The sequence below is a fragment of the Vespula vulgaris genome, chromosome 7 (assembly GCF_905475345.1).
Source record: "Vespula vulgaris chromosome 7, iyVesVulg1.1, whole genome shotgun sequence".
NCBI lineage: Eukaryota > Metazoa > Arthropoda > Insecta > Hymenoptera > Vespidae > Vespula > Vespula vulgaris.
In genome coordinates this window covers 7,804,161-7,821,449 of record NC_066592.1, presented here as the reverse complement: position 1 = coordinate 7,821,449, position 17,289 = coordinate 7,804,161, and the positions used below count along the sequence as shown (strand labels likewise).

At 29.5% G+C, this 17,289-nt stretch overlaps 1 protein-coding gene across 1 annotated transcript; it reads right to left on the bottom strand.

Annotated features, from left to right (window-relative positions):
• Positions 1-14,373: 14,373 nt before the first annotated feature.
• LOC127065336 (uncharacterized) lies at positions 14,374-17,138 on the bottom strand. Its single transcript, XM_050997516.1, has 3 exons — positions 16,726-17,138; positions 16,457-16,613; positions 14,374-16,174 (listed from the first exon to the last, which is right to left on the bottom strand). Exons 1-3 carry the CDS (start codon positions 16,775-16,777, stop codon positions 16,036-16,038), a joined length of 348 nt encoding a protein of 115 aa, XP_050853473.1. The 5' UTR covers positions 16,778-17,138; the 3' UTR covers positions 14,374-16,035.
• Positions 17,139-17,289: the final 151 nt, after the last annotated feature.

Here is a 17,289-nt window from a genome sequence, read left to right as displayed (position 1 = left end):
TAACCACATGGAAAATAATTTTTTCACACACACTCATTCACACATGAAAACAACAATGACGAGAAAAAAGATTAGAAAGAGTGGAATCGAATCTTGCCAACTTTGATGATAATTTCTGAAACAGAAATAAACACTGTGTAAATTAATCAAAGTTTTTTTAATATTTCAAAAGAATAGTAAAAATAATTGCAAACAATTCATTCCCTATTGCTCTTCATTTTTTATAATTCCAATTCTTCATTCAAGTCTTCAAGAATTAAATGCATTATTATTTTGCTTTCTTGACTAGACCAAATCTGAAACACAAATCAGTTTTATATAATCTTTCATAAATCTTTATTAATTTATTCTGATGTCATATATGATAATATTACAAACCTTGTAATATTATTTCTTTTTACAACGTTGCTTATATCCATTGATAAAAGGATATTATATTGTATTTCGTAATATTTAGCCTTGAACCTTTAAAATGACACACTCTGTAACAAAAAACTATATAAAAGGGCATGTGTGGAAAATGAAATCGTATATAAAATAAATGGCCGAAAATTCTTTTTGACAAAAAAAAAAAAAGCATTAAAATGGCCAAAAAATTAGTATTAAATATCTGAAATTCTCAATGTATTAGAAAATGTGTTTTACTTTTAAATAAGATTACAAAATTATCCGTAACTTTTATGCACAAATATGAAAATCCAAAAAAAACAATTGTATATGAAATTGTCAAATATTTAATACACTTACAAATTAATTCTGAATTTAATTTTTAATTCAATAAACTTTGCAAATTATTCAAGACACGTTATGAAAAAAGAAATTGTGAATATTTCACAATAATTAAGAAATGATTTTAAGTCGCGTAAAAAAAAAAGATAATAGAAAGAGCAAAAAGTATACTATCCCTTGGATCGTATTACAAAATGCATACACAATCTTGTATACTGCCATAAACATATCCATAACGAGATCAGACCTATATTTAATCGAAAGATTACAAATACTTCATTTTTTACGTTTATATTAACGCGAAGTATGCAGTTACATCAAGTGTCTAATATATATATTGCATCGTTTATATATAATAGACTTTTTATTTATTAAACTACAAAAAATATAGATATATAATTCCACAATTTTAAAACCATGTATTTAGAATATAATTAATTATAAGAAATAATATTAATTATAAGAAATAGTAATGCAATATTAAATCTTAAAAAAAAAACAAGATTAAATATAAAAATATTATATATATTGAAGATAAAATAGTTTTAATATTCTTGCATATTATTCTTACAAATTTATTTTATGAATTCATTTTATCACCACTGCTTGCTTTAACAGATCCTAATTTTCCTACCTACATCAAGTCTTATAGATCTTTAATCAAAATAATTAGAATTTATATAAGATGATGATTATATTCATACAAGTCATAAAATGACTCTTACAATAAATGAGCCATCCTACAACTTGTGATAAGACTATGTTGGCATTGGATAAAAGTATACATATAATCATCAAAAGTGTATATCAACAGTAGTATATATATATATATATATATATATATATATATATATATATATATACACATATATATATGTGTATATATATAAAAGATATAGAAAGAATTATTGATTTACTAATAATCATATAAAAAATTTATAATTATTTTGAAATAAAAATCTATATGCTTGAGTATCCAGGTGCATTCCTGAATGCAAACCTGTCCCTATTCTGAATTATTTTCATTCACACTCCTGAGTGTGAGACAGCCTTTTAATTCGCTTTATTTATATACCAAGACTTATACATTTTTATTCCGTAAAATAATTATATATTATATATATTATATATAAAATCTTTATATCATTCATTATATCTTCTTAAGATTTTTTATGAAACTTTCATATATATAATAAAAATACTCCCTCTTTCTCTCTCATATATAAACTCTATTAATTTTATATTCACTTGTTGATAATTTCGGAATGAAAATGTATACCCTTGACATATCTTATGCACTCCTGAGTGCAAGGCTGTTATTTGTGTATCATATCGCTCGCTTAGCAAGATTTATACATTTTTCATTTAGAATGATTCAAATTTTCTTTTCATTCACTTGCACTCTATTTAAATATAAATACATTATTATATTAGGAGGAATATGAAATAATCTTTACTTATTATGAAATAAATATTATTTCTTTAAAAAAAGAAGATAAGACTGGAATATTTAAATATTTATTTATTATCTACTATCATAAGTGCATTTTCATTTTGATCATTCGAAACGATAAATATATATCCTTACTATAATATGTTCATCTGCATTCCTGAATGCAGGCATGTACTTACTGTGTATCGTATGCACTCCTGAGTGCAGGCAAGCCAATTTAATCGCTTCATTTATATACCAAGACTTATACATTTCTATTCCAAAAAATATTCATACTTCTCTTAAATACATATAAATATTTCTTCATAATCTTTGTATCATTCATTAGTAATCTTCTTAATATTTCTTATGAAACTTTAATATATATAATAAAAATACTCCCTCTTTCTCTCTCTTTCTCCTCTCTTTCTCTTTCTCTCTCTCATATATATTTATTGTCTTTCATCTCATATTTATCTGTTAATAATTTTGGAATAAATATGTATACCCTTGACATATTTTAATATGCACTCCTGAGTGCTGGCTGCCATTTTGTCGCTTCATTCATCTAGCAAAGCTTACACATTTCTTATCAGAATGATTCAAATTTTCTTTTATTTCATTTGCACCATTTAATTATCATTCGATTAATGTATATAGAATAAAATGAAATTGCATTTATTTATTGCTAAATAAGTTTAATATATTGAAAAAAATATCACCAGAGATTGACATATATATGTATTTCTTCGTTAAATATCCCTATTAGTGCGTTCATTTATTCATCATTGATCATTCCGAATGTGAAATGTATATCCTTACTATATATTCATTTGCATTCCTGAATGCAATCATGTACTTAGTGTGAACCTTTCATATGCACTCCTGAGTGCAGGCAAGCCATTTTATTCGTCTCATTTATATACCAAGAGTTATGCCTTTTTATTCCAAAAAATATTTATATTTCTTTCAAAAATGTATAAACATTTATTAATAATCTTTATATCATTCATTATATCTTCTTAATATTTCTTATGAAACTTTGATATATATAATAAAAATACTCCTTCTTTCTCTCTCTTTCTCTTTCTCTCTCTCATATATATTTATTAAGTCTTTCATCTCATATTTATTTGTTGATAATTTTGGAATAAAAATACATACCTTTGACATATTTTAATATGCACTCCTGAGTGCTGGCTGCCATTTTATATATTCATTTGCATTCCTAAATGCAATCATGTACTTACTGTGAACCTTTCATATGCACTCCTGAGTGCAGGCAAGCCATTTTATTCGTCTCATTTATATACCAAGAGTTATGCCTTTTTATTCCAAAAAATATTTATATTTCTTTCAAAAATGTATAAACATTTATTAATAATCTTTATATCATTCATTATATCTTCTTAATATTTCTTATGAAACTTTGATATATATAATAAAAATACTCCTTCTTTCTCTCTCTTTCTCTTTCTCTCTCTCATATATATTTATTAAGTCTTTCATCTCATATTTATTTGTTGATAATTTTGGAATAAAAATACATACCTTTGACATATTTTAATATGCACTCCTGAGTGCTGGCTGCCATTTTATATATTCATTTGCATTCCTGAATGCAATCATGTACTTACTGTGAACCTTTCATATGCACTCCTGAGTGCAGGCAAGCCATTTTATTCGTCTTATTTATATACCAAGAGTTATGCCTTTTTATTCCAAAAAATATTTATATTTCTTTTAAATATGTATAAACATTTATTAATAATCTTTATATCATTCATTATATCTTCTTAATATTTCTTATGAAACTTTGATATATATAATAAAAATACTCCCTCTTTCTCTTCTCTCTCTTTCTCCCTCTTTCATATATATTTATTAAGTCTTTCATCTCATATTCATTTGTTGATAATTTTGGAATAAAAATGCATGCCCTTGACATATTTTAATATGCACTCCTGAGTGCTGGCTGCCATTTTATATATTCATCTGCATTCCTGAATGCAGGCATTTCAATTTGTCATCAAGTCTTGTAGATTTTTAATCAGAATAACCAAAACAAACAGAATAATCAGAATAATCAGAATAATCAAATTAATCAGATTAATCAGAATAATCAGAATTATATTGTAAAAAGATAATGTGGGTGAGAATGGGAATGATAACGATAATGATTACCACATAAGAGTCATTTTGCAACTCGTGGTAAAGCTGTGTTGACATTGAAATATGCATATATCTCGTATATATACATACACATTATGAAATTATGAACATGAAAGAGAAAAAAGATGATTAAAATATGATTATTCTGAATTAAAAATCAACATGCTTGGGTATCCAAATGCACTCCTGAGTGCAATGCTGCTGCAGGCCACGGACATCCACACAATACTTAACGAGCGTGACTCTAGTTTTGTAACTAAAAATCTACTGCAAGAAAAGACTCTATCTTAAAACTCTACAATGCAAGGGCTCGACTTTAATTTAAAAAAGAAAAAATGCAAGGACTCGACTTTAATTTAAAAAGAAAAATGCAATGACTCGACTTTAATCTAAAATGCAAAGAGGGAGGGCTTGATTTTAATTAGGAAAAAAAAAAATAAAAATAAAGATAAACAATGCAAAGGGCTCGATTCTACTCTGAAATGAAAAATTGACTCTACTTTGAAAATATACAATGACTCGACTTTACATTAAGAAAAAATTGCAAAAACTCTATTAACTAATAACTAATTGCAAAAGCTTGACTCTAATAGCAAAGACTCTAATTTTTCACGAACGCGAGTGCGGAACGCCGTAGCAAGGAGATGGAATGGTCCATCATCTCCATCCAGGAACAAACTACTACGAGCATAAGTGTCAACGTGGTAAAAGGGTAAAAGGGTTTTGATAAGACCACAAGCCATTAACGAAGGGTTCGACATAACGATCACCTTTGAAAAATGACTTGTAGTCGATAGTTGCCCTCTTGAGCCACAATAAGTGGGGGCCTCTTCAGCAGATAGCCTCTTCTCGCTTCGTGCCCTAACCACTGCATTGGAGCATTCCTTACGTGCGACGCAAGATAAGTTTACGCATCAGAAAACGCCCTACCGTTCGAAGCAACGCACCCACAAAGATTGACATACTGCAGTGATTGCTACTACAAGAATGAAATCGTCCCTAAGCTAAACCGACCTAATCCCGACCTGATCTCACTTTACGCGACAAGACTCAAACCACTCGTATAAACGCACGCATTGAACGAGACGCAATGATCGCAGGCTAAGGGGTTGGGAAGTGAAAAACACATTTTCGCACGCAGGTTTGTTCTGTTCTTGTTTTTTTTTCTCTTTTTTTCTTAACCTAACGAGCGGTAAGCGCTTGCGACGTAAAGTATCAATTTCTTCTAAATAGTATAACCACTGCAGTATGGCAAAATTCGCGAATGAATCACCCCAAACGGCACTGACGAGTCCCAACACGTATTCTCAACTGCGTTTTCTACTCTGCCTAGGTGCGTCTCGATTTTCTAACGATTTTTATTGATTTATTTATTTATTTATCCGATAAAAAAAAAATAAAAAATAAAAGTAAAATATTCGTATATAAATATTCGAACTAAACCGTAAAATTATCCTAGCCTGTGGACGATCAATGGACTCAAAGAATCCAACAACCGTACACAATAACACAGGCACATTTAATCGAATGCTCCAGCAGATATAATATTTATTCTAATCGATGAACCTATTACAAACTAATATTAACTCATTGCACTTAAAAGGTGAATATAGTTTCGGTAAAATGTCAAGATCACAAGAATTGTAATATTTCCATTTTACATATGTAGGTATATTCTATTTCTAAATAAGAAATATATAGATAATAAATATTTTAAGAATCGCGAAGTGCAAGAATTAATTTAAAACTAAGTATCGAACTAATTCAAAATCCTTTGCTAAGTTCAAAAGATATGGGATGTATCTGATGTTCTCATTGGGTGCAAAGTTTTTCGAACTGTTTGATACTGATTTATTGCGCATGCAAAGTGTCAGCAAAAGATGTAAGAAAAAAAAATTAAAAAAAAAAAAAGATGAAAAGATAAAGTTCAGCTATGCTGAAAGATCGTAAAATTTGCTGAAACTTCACAAATCCCCAGAGAAAGGACTTCCCACTCCTGAGTGGGAATCGCATCCTTACCCGGTCCTTACCTACTTAAAATTAATTGACACATTCACTCAGAAAAGTATGCTACCTGCCTGCCTATGACCTATATTTAAAAAGTGCAAACATTCACACCAACACATACACTCCACGGTTCTCTCACACTCCACCAGGGTGCAAAAGCCTACACTAGAGAGCATGCCCCGGGGCACCTCCGACACCCTAGTTCAACCACGTATTTTTTCTAATATATATAGGAGTACGTACCATTTGCTGAAATCGACTGCCAAGGCTAATGATTATTGCATATATGACTAAAGCAAAAAATACTAGTACATACTAGTATAGATACTAGTAATATATACGAGTATTTAAAATTTTCCACAAGAATGTGGTAACTATTATGCAAATCGATATTGATATAATCGTATCTTAGATATATAATATATCTATTTAAAAGTTATCACGAAACGACGTACAATGCACTTCCTAAAACGCACATACAAGTGCAAGGTACACCGTGCAATCACCAGCACAATGACAGCCGCTAAAGAGGAAAACTTAAAACTAAAACCACACTGACTGTTTCTCACCCACACGAGTAACACCTGGGTTAAACGCATAGATGAGAACGCAGAAAGCATGGGGGGAGAAACGGGTATTAGTATATTAGTGCTGAAAATCCTGAGCTAAAAAATGATTAATTTATAATATATATATAAAAAAAATATATAAAAAAATATATCAAAAAATATATATATATAAAAAATATAAACGGACTGTGACTCTAGAGTCTCTTTGCACGTCTTATTAGCAAGAGCTCAAGCAAGGATGGATGATGGTAGGCGGTCACCACATATGAGTGTGACCACCACATATGGGTTTTACCACTAAAAGTGGTAAAAAAATAATAAGTTGCAAAAATAGTTTTGCAACCCCACCTGTATACACCGCTTAAGGGCCTTTGAGCGACCCGCGGTAGGCAGTCGTTGACATGGAGGGATGAAATATGCACATAGCTCATATATATGCATACGCATTATGCAGTTATGAAATTTCATTATTAAAGAATATATAATTTTAATAAAAAACCTCGGACGACTCCTTTCATCAAATGGCTGTTCTAATGAAAGAACGGGATTATAATCCACCACTTAACTGCCAGAATCTATCCGTCGCGGAAGGGGTTTGTCTTCTTGCTCATTTGTTGGTAAATCGATATTTTGAAATATCGAAGTAAATCGCGATTAAATGGACTAAGTACGAAGCAATGCATGTAACGTAGACCACGTTATATGCTTTATACGAAATCGGGTAAATTAATGCCCGATTTCATTACTAATATCGCGAGCAAAAACGAAGAGAGAAAAAGTGCTAATAAACAGCACTATAAATTAAACGATTTTGAAACAAGAAGACCCTGGCCTGAGCTATATATATAATAATAATAATAATAAAATATTCACAAGAAAATATCTAACTACACGTATAGGGAACCACTCGTGAATAAAATCAAAGATTTTAATCACGGACACTTTTGCTCGTTTCGGACATGGGACGTCTGCGAATACAACCAGTAACCCGTGCCGATAAGGACCTTTCATCCTCGGCATGATGGGCACCAGAGGAACATTAAATTTTTCACTTACTACTTAAGAAGTTCTGCGATGGCTCCAAAACACTCGTCCCCCTCGTAGGAGGTCGAATGATGTCGTGAAGTTGATTAAAATTATCGATGAATCGTTGAATCGATGAATCGTTGAATCGATGAATCTGTAATGTAAAAAAGTACAAAAAAGATTAATTATATGTTGCATATCGAACCAATATATTTGTGAATGAATGAAATGATTGAAAAAAAATGATAAAAATGAATGAAAATGATTAAAAAAAATATATATGATTTATATGACCAACGAGAGAAGTTACAATTGGAAGAAAGAAATATACTTACATGTAATTATATCCAGACGAAGCTTTACGATCGTCGGTAAAGATGAAGAGGATGAATTTTTAAGTTCACACTTTCGACCATTACAATATTTATCGCAACGCAATCCTCTTCTCCCGAATAGGCCGAAAGTGTGTTAATGATTCTAACAACGCGGCGAACATATAATTTTAACAAGAATATGACATAAATTCTTGTTTTGGATTTATTAACGCGACCGAGAAATTCTAAACGGCGAACAACACTGACTCTAATTCGCGATTTTATTTAATTTTATTTTTAAAGCAACCTATTCGGTTGCAAAACAATCAAATTACTTCGCACAAGCACTGACTCTAAGATCGCATTGCGCGCGATCTACAACTGAAGACCTGTTGAATAAAAATTATTAAAGCAAGCTGTGGCGTTTACTTCTACAATTTATATCGTATTAAATATTACATATTAAATGTTAAATATTTATATCATATTATATATCTTTTTAAATATTTATATCAATTTATATATTTATATATAGTAAATATTAAATATCAAATATATCATATTATCCAAATTACATGATTTTAAATTATGAACTTATATTACATCTTCTGCATGCTATAATAATAGAAAAAAAATACTATTCAAAGTATGTAACTGCAATACTTGTAAGCTATATCAAAATAAATGAATATGTAGAAGCAAACGATCAAAATCACGATGTATCTATCGTTTAAAAATAGATATAATCGCGATAGGGATATGTTCACAGAAGTATACTAATGGCGTGGATACCTATATATCAGAATAGATATAGCATTAAAATAAAACTAGCCAAGGAACAGTAAAATTGAAATTATAATATTTATAATATTAATTAAACGATTAAACGTATCTTGAAATTTTATTCTACTTTAACTTTTATTATACTTTAATTAAATTTGTATTATTCTCGGTGCTTCTTAATATTCTTTAAATTCAATGTAAAATATGTTTCAACAAATTTTTAATAAATTAAAATTTAATCAAAATTATTTTCTAATACACCGAACGTCAGCCTTTGGCCCGGTAGTGCGTACGTTGTATAATATAAAATATACGAACGTTCGCAATACCGATTTCCGGATCTCACCACAAGGAGGTAGCTGCGTATGGAGATCCATATAAAAATTGTTTAAAAAACATATAAAATATTATATAATAAAAGTTCTCGATATAATAGAGCATAGAAACTTATAATAAGACTAGTATAGAAGACACGAAGTCGTATAACACAATAGATAGTTCGTTAGAATTAATATAGAATTTGTTATATTAATTGAAATGAAATAAAAATATCTTAAAGATAAACTTATTTGTGTACACTTACATATGAAGAGCAGGATGAAGTATAACTGCTATCAAATGTGTAGGCGTCCAAACGAAATGATGAATATTATATTGGCCAATATGACGAATAATAACCTGAAAATATTCAAAGTATTATTAATATAGAATAAGATTGCGTATCTATATGTATAAATATGTGTATATACGAGATTACATATAATTTATATATGTGATTTACATCTTAAATTTTCTTAAAGTCTATACATTGTACGTATAGGACAAAGAGTAATAGAAACTACAGGATAATTGCTAATAATTATTTTCAAGATTAATTAAATACGATGAATTCAAAAAGATTATTAATAGAGAAAAAGATTAAGTAAATTTATATATATGAATCTGTTCACACATGTGTAAATGTAAGTCGGGTATTCAACATATAATGGACTATATTGAAGTGTAATATGATATAAAATAAGATTAATAAATTGTAAATGATTAAATCAAGCTTATAAAATATTATGTATAATATAAATGAGAAATTATACGAACCAAAATTAATAAAGCAGGAACGAGTCTGAACACGTCTGGACTGCTGCTGGTACAAACAAGAACTGCGAAGAGATGAACTAGGAAGGTCGTCCTCTTGATCGTCCTTAGATTGTTTACACGTGTTATTGTCTATACTGCCTAAATACTACGTACAGAGCAAGCGTATACAAAAACATGTATACAAATATACATATAGTAGAATATTATCACGTACGAATGTTTTTTCTTTTGTTGCTTGCCGGAGACTCATTTCTAAGAATTATTTGGCAATTGGTGGGGGTACTTTAAAGCTATTATTTATATGCTATCTGTTGCTCTTTGTTTAGGAGTTCATTATATATATTCCAATAGAGATTTTTAATTTTAAAATATGCGCATATAATCGTGAAAATAAATAGAATAGAAAATATAATATTTAATCTGAAAAGCGTCAATAAAAATAAATAAGAGTAAATGAAAATAATGAAGAACAACAAAAAAGAATAAAAAAGACATTGAAAATATAAATTAATTTTTCACATAACAATAATCAGAATACCTCGGACGATTCCATTTAACAAGTATCTATTCTAATTAAAGAACAAGATCATGACCTATCACTTGTCTTTCCGGAATCTATCCGTCGCGTTTGTCTTCTTGTTCATTTTTTACTACATCCATATCGATATGTCGAGGTAAATCGTAACTATATAGCTTAAGTTACGAACAATGCACGAGGTAGATTATATGCTTTTCTGACGAAATCGGGTATATAGATATCCGATTACAATACTGGCATCACGAGCAAATATGAAGAAAAGAGTGCTCACTAATGGCACTATTAATTAATCGAATCGATGAAACAAGAAGATCCTATCCAGAGTTAATAAAAATAAGCATGCACAATATAACAATAAAATACAAACGATTAAAAATGTACCACTCGCGAATAAATCCAAAAAAAAGGAATTACTCGCAGTCATGCTCGTCAATAATTTATTTAAAAAATTACAACCAGTAACCCGTGCTGATATGAACCTTTTATTCTCAGCATGATGGGCACTGGAGGGACTTAAAATTTTTTACTCACTACTTAAGAAGTTCTGCGATGGCTCCAAAACACTCGTACTCCATGTAACTCCACATTGAAGAAGGATGATTTGTAGCAAGTTGAAAATGAAATCAGTTGATATCCAAGTAAGTTGAAAATGAAGTAGTTCAACATCGTTGTAAACTGGTAAGACACTATCGTAATCGTAATCTGTAAAAAAAATTGTAAACGAAATTTAATAAAATTTGCAATAGATTAACTGTGCTATTATTAGATATCAAATTTATAAATTAACTTACCAATATTATTTCTTAGAAGAAGCGTATTAATTTCTCGATTATCTTCAATGATGCACTGACTCTAATACGCGAATTTATTTTAATACACTTTCATTTAATCAACTAATTTAAATATAGAAATAAATAGTAACGACGAGAGCAAACACTGACTCTAATACTTTGTAAAAGTGTAATAATAAAAATGTAATAAACTCTGTCATAATATATAATAATTCTAAAATAAAATAATAGCTGCAGGAGTAAGTTCGATGACGGTTAACCTGAAAAGTATACGAATTTCTATATCATCCTATGAAATAATATAATTCTATAATATTAAAGTAACTAAAAAAAAGTTTTATAATAAAATGCGTAATTAAAACCAAATTAATCAGTACGTTTGTCCGTACTCGTCGAAATGTTATATAGGAATAAATATCTCTCTCGCCTTGAGAGAGAGAGAGTTCGAACACACGACTGTTTTTGTTTTGATCTCGTTCGGGAAATTTCTTACAAAGAAACAACTAATGTTTCTCCATGTCGTATGTTACCTATCTCTCTCTATTAAGCCTCGATATATGTATTAAAAAGAGATAAACTTACATGTCGTATCGAAGAGATGTAAACACTGGTATATTCGACGCTCTGTATGTAGAAATTCTTAGAAATCTGAAAAAAGTAAGATCATATTACTATAGAAAGAGATTAAAAGTGTACGTAATTGTGTAGAGAATATCAGGATATGTATGTGTATGTGTGTATATGTATATGTGTATGTATCGTATACCCTTCTGTGTGTGTATGTGTATGATCATATATGAAAATCGAATTTGATACAAAATATCAATCGATCACAACTATTAACGCAATATTATTGATCAGAACATCATTAAAAAGCGAGAGAAGTATCGATATTATGAAAATAAAACAGGAAAATTGAAGAAAAAGTACGACACAAAAGCTTCCCGGGAGATCTCCGAGAAGCTGATTTTATTTTCGTGAATATCTTTTAAACGTGATGATGCCCAGATTTGCCGACGCGGCCTCATAAAAATCGTGCGTTTGGCTATCGATTGATATATAGGAAAACGATGTATGTTAGAAAAAATTTATTAATTACCTGTAATTATGCGGAGCGACGAAACACCGTGTGCACTTGTCACCGCGTCCAAAATGGCGACTAGACGATTGAGAAGGAAGGAAAGTAGATCCTGTGACGTCATCCCAGGTACAAGGCGGGTCAAATCAAATATTATATTTTTCGAATAAAAATAATAAAAAATATAATAGAAGTGCGTAAATAATACGATATGGATAACAAATATAATTAATTCGAATTTTAAACATAGACAATAATTTTCTAATGAAATAATTAAATTTTCTAACGATATAGAAACATTAAATAGATACGCACTTGTATCACAAGTACCTATATTATTTCTATGCTTTATATATTACGCGCGAAATAATGAGCAATTTTTAAATCGAAATAATTGTATGATTTGATATATTTACACGTATATATATCTAATATATATGAGTTATATATATATATATATATATATATATCTTGTAAGTAAATGAAAAAAATAATACTTCTTCGGATTTTTATTTACACATCGAATAATTACGATCGAAGTAATATATATAACGTGTCGATAAGAATTGTATATAATCGAGAATGTTCGACTATCGAAAAGAAAAGAAAGAAAGAAAAAACGATACATACGTACATAAGTATATAAAGAACTAGTACATTTTAATGTATATAGGTGACGAGAATTAAAAAATGACCAGGAAAAGTATGCATTATTTCTGGGCAGTACTAACCTATATGAATCCCAAGAACTGAACTGGCTTACTGACATATATTATTTCTTAGAAAGTACTTGTATTTGAAGCGAAAGCAGACAAAAAAAAGAAAGAAACAATACATATATTTTTACACACAGACAGTACACACATGCAAATGAACGTCAAGCTCGGCACAACGCACTGACACATTCGTAATAATCGTATCTCTACATATGCACATATATACGTAAAATTAACACAGTAACTCTTCGAAAAATCCGAGCATTCTATCGCATTATATAGAATCACGGATTATGTTTTTTCATCCTTCACAATACTCAGGTAATGACAAAGAAAGAAGTCGACTTTCCGGCAGTAATCGTTGATCTTTCAAACGACGAACATCCTCTTGATACCAGCACACTAAAAACGATACACTAACACTGATTCTAATTCGATACTCTGCTGTTCTATCTCGTGAAATTCTTGAAAATCTGAAAAAAATAAGATCTCGTATTAATACAGGATAAAATTAAAAGTTGTATATGTGTGTGTGTGTGTATGAATATATATGAAAATGAAATATAATACGAAATATCGATTGATCATAATTATAAACACAAAATTATTGATCAGAGCATTATTAAAAAGCGAGAAAAAGTTCGATATTGTAAAAATCAAGCTAGAAAATTGAAAAAATATTACGATGCAACAGCTCAACAATAGACTGATTTTATTTTCGCGAATATCTTTTAAATGCGATGATGTCTTGAATTGTGAATGTGGCTTCTTATAAATCACGCAATTAGCTATCGATTGGTGTATAGTAATTAGGTGTAGGTTAGAAAAAATCTGCTAATTACCTGTAATTAACGAGAGCGACAGATGGACGTCTTTCGTTGATACGAACTGAAACAGTAATGGCGTCATCTACACCGTGAATATAGTTATACGATACGCGCGGCGCTTATACACTACATTACTTTCGAAATATTATGCATTAATAAATATATTAATTTTTCTTAATATTTCAATTGGAAAAATAACACAGAATATAATATTAATAGCTAAAAAATTATTGAAAATTGTTATTAATCTTCTATTACTATTATCTATTAAGATATCTGAAATTCCCGCCACAGTATATAAATTCCCGCGTAAACTACTTCGTGTGTTTCTTCTTTCTTCTACCACAAGAGTCAGAATGTAACTAATTAATAAATCGAATAATGAAAGAATGAAAGAATGAAAGAATTTATCTTTTTTTATGATCAATCTCTCTTGTAAATGTTTGAAAAGGACAATATTTTATTATACTTGCCTATAGATTGTTCTACAAGTATTAATTAATAAATAATTCCTATGTGTTAGTATTCATTATGGACTCGGTGGTAGTCAAAGTTCTAATAGCTTTGGAAGAAGAAAAGGACGCTGCAACGAAGAAGTAATTGATCGGAATAAAGTAAGAAAAAACAAAGATTTAGTCTAGATTTTCGAACATTATTGATCTATATAAATTTTGAAAAGCATTAGGATATTGACCAATATCATTTTTTTGCAAAAATATCTCTTTTTCATCGCAAAATATGTGAACAAAAAACTCTCTCGTAGCTGTCACACAGATGTACACACATTCACAAACATTCTATGGAATCGAGTATAAAAACATCGGCTCCAATCTGTGAAACTATTGACCTGTGTAAATTAATTCGCTTCATTCATTATTTCTTAGAAAAATTCGTACTTTCAATACAAAGCGCAAAGAAATACTTTTTCATTTGCTTGTACACATTTACTGCATAGCTATATAAGAATATCTAATCAGTTTTCTTTTGTATTCCGACGGAAACCATCGAAAATCTATCTTTCTAGAAATTAATACTTTCGATAATTTTACAATTATTCAAACACTTTTTAATATACGTGATATACAAAAAATTAATATTTAAACAATAGTACATTCGTTTAACATTACAAAGATCGTAACGCAAGAAAAACTTCTAATAATTTTAATTTAAGATCTCAATATTTTGAAATTTTCTTCTTAGAATCTTTAACTACGTGTGATGTCAACAAAACCAAATATGATTGATTTTAACAATTACTGGAACAGTCTTTCTTTGTACTTCGACGAGCGAACATAGAAATTCTCACAGGATGTCTATTACTTTATACAGTTTCTTATTATAACAGTGATACTGATTATTTCGTTTGTATTTTTATTTCAGAACTTCGTTGCAATTGTGCGTGTAGCAATGAAGTAATCAAGTGTTTGTATCGTTAAAATAAAAATATCGCGAAATAGAAGCAGTGTTTGTTCGTTCGCGTTTCGCGATTTAAACAATAAGTGTTTTTGTATAGATTGCGTGCAATGCAGTCGTTAGAGTCAGTGTTTGTTCGCGTAGTTTTTGAATTTTAACAGTCGCACAGACTGTACTTATAAAATATAGTAGCGCTTCGTTAAGTAAATTCAGTGACCGTTTGTTAATATCTATCGCGAATTAGAATCAGTGCATCACTGAAGAGGATTTCGACCAACGTCGATGTCGACCTATCTCATTTTCAACCAGCTACGAATCATCCACCCTCAATTTCGACCTAAATCGCGAACGAGTGTTTTGGAGCCATCGCAGAACTTCTTAAGTAGTAAGTGAATTTTTAAGTTCCTCCGATCATTCAATTATATCGAGGACGAAAAATCCGAATCGACACGAATGATTGATTGGTTCCAATTAATAAGTAAAACAGCATTGAGTGACTATGAGTAAATTTTTTCGGAGATATACTCGTGAGGGTTCTGTTACTTTTAATTTGGCGACGTTACTGATTTCTTCTTGTAAGAAATTTTGTTCATCTCTTCCTTTTCGTGTGCATGTAAAGCGATTACGTTAATATTATTCCTAGCGTACTGCGTAGTTTTCTCAATCTGTAGGTTTCTTGGGAAGCTGAAAAATATTATATCGATATTAATAAAGTAAGAAGTTAATTGTGTATACATGTATATGTATACAAGCATGTATGTGTCTCTAAAAGAGATATGTATATGTATATGAAAACTGTATATAAGACGAAATTCAATCACAACTACTTAATGAAAGATTATTAATTTCATCATCGTTAATAGACGAAAAAAGTATCAATGTCGTGAAAATCACAGTTTCGGCAATTGATTACTATATAAAACGTTAGAAAAAATAACTAATTATAACTAAAAATATACTAATTACATGTAATTAACGAGATGATGAAGCTCCGCTGTTATCGGTACCACAGAGTAATTCAAAATGACAGAATAACCAATAGCAAGGCAATTGAGTGGAATCTTGCGCATGCGCAATGTGTCATTTATGCAATAACCCCCCACGAAGCTTGTAATTTTTCGATCTATTATACAAAAATATCGAAATGTTAGAAATATGATATAAGAACTTAAAAACTATCTAAACGGATATTTCATTAATCCAAACTATGAAAATGAATAATTATAAATCGATACCTATAGGAATAAAGCAGAAAAACATGAAAAAAGTTATGAGGAAAATGTTCATCTGTCAGTATAAAATTATCTTCCCCACGAATATCTTTTATTCTCGACGTTGTCACTTGTTAAGAATGTCGATTAAAAATCATTTATTCGGGAACTGATCAGTATATTGGAAGATTCTTTACGTTAAAAAATATATGCTAGTTTTGGTAATTTTTTTATGGTAATTTTTTCTACATACACACACACACTAGTTTGTCGTCACACGTACGTAGCTTCTCTTTTGACAACGTGAGTCAAAACTATATTATGTGTGTGCGTGTGTGTGTACATACATGTAGAAAATCCTAGAAAGTGGTCACTATAAACTTTCACTCTGAAACAAAATATTAAAAGTAAATTGAATGCTCAATAAAGTACAGTAAATTTATTACGAAATACACCATATGATTTTGTAAATAGTCTTTTTATTTCTTATATTATACTGAATATAAATTAATATTATTTATAAATTAATATAATTATAATATTGATTTGACTATGTAGTGACCATCAAATGAAAGAAACAGAATCATA

What these genes read in the sequence shown, in the direction of transcription:
- LOC127065336 (XM_050997516.1), bottom strand. Translation starts at nt 16,777, where the DNA reads ATGAACATTTTCCTCATAACTTTTTTCATGTTTTTCTGCTTTATTCCT. An exon ending in TTTCTGCTTTATTCCTATAG is followed by an intron (nt 16,614 to 16,725) that starts GTATCGATTTAT and finishes TTTGTATAATAG; the next exon opens with ATCGAAAAATTACAAGCTTC. An exon ending in CATCATCTCGTTAATTACAT is followed by an intron (nt 16,175 to 16,456) that starts GTAATTAGTATA and finishes AATATTTTTCAG; the next exon opens with CTTCCCAAGAAACCTACAGA.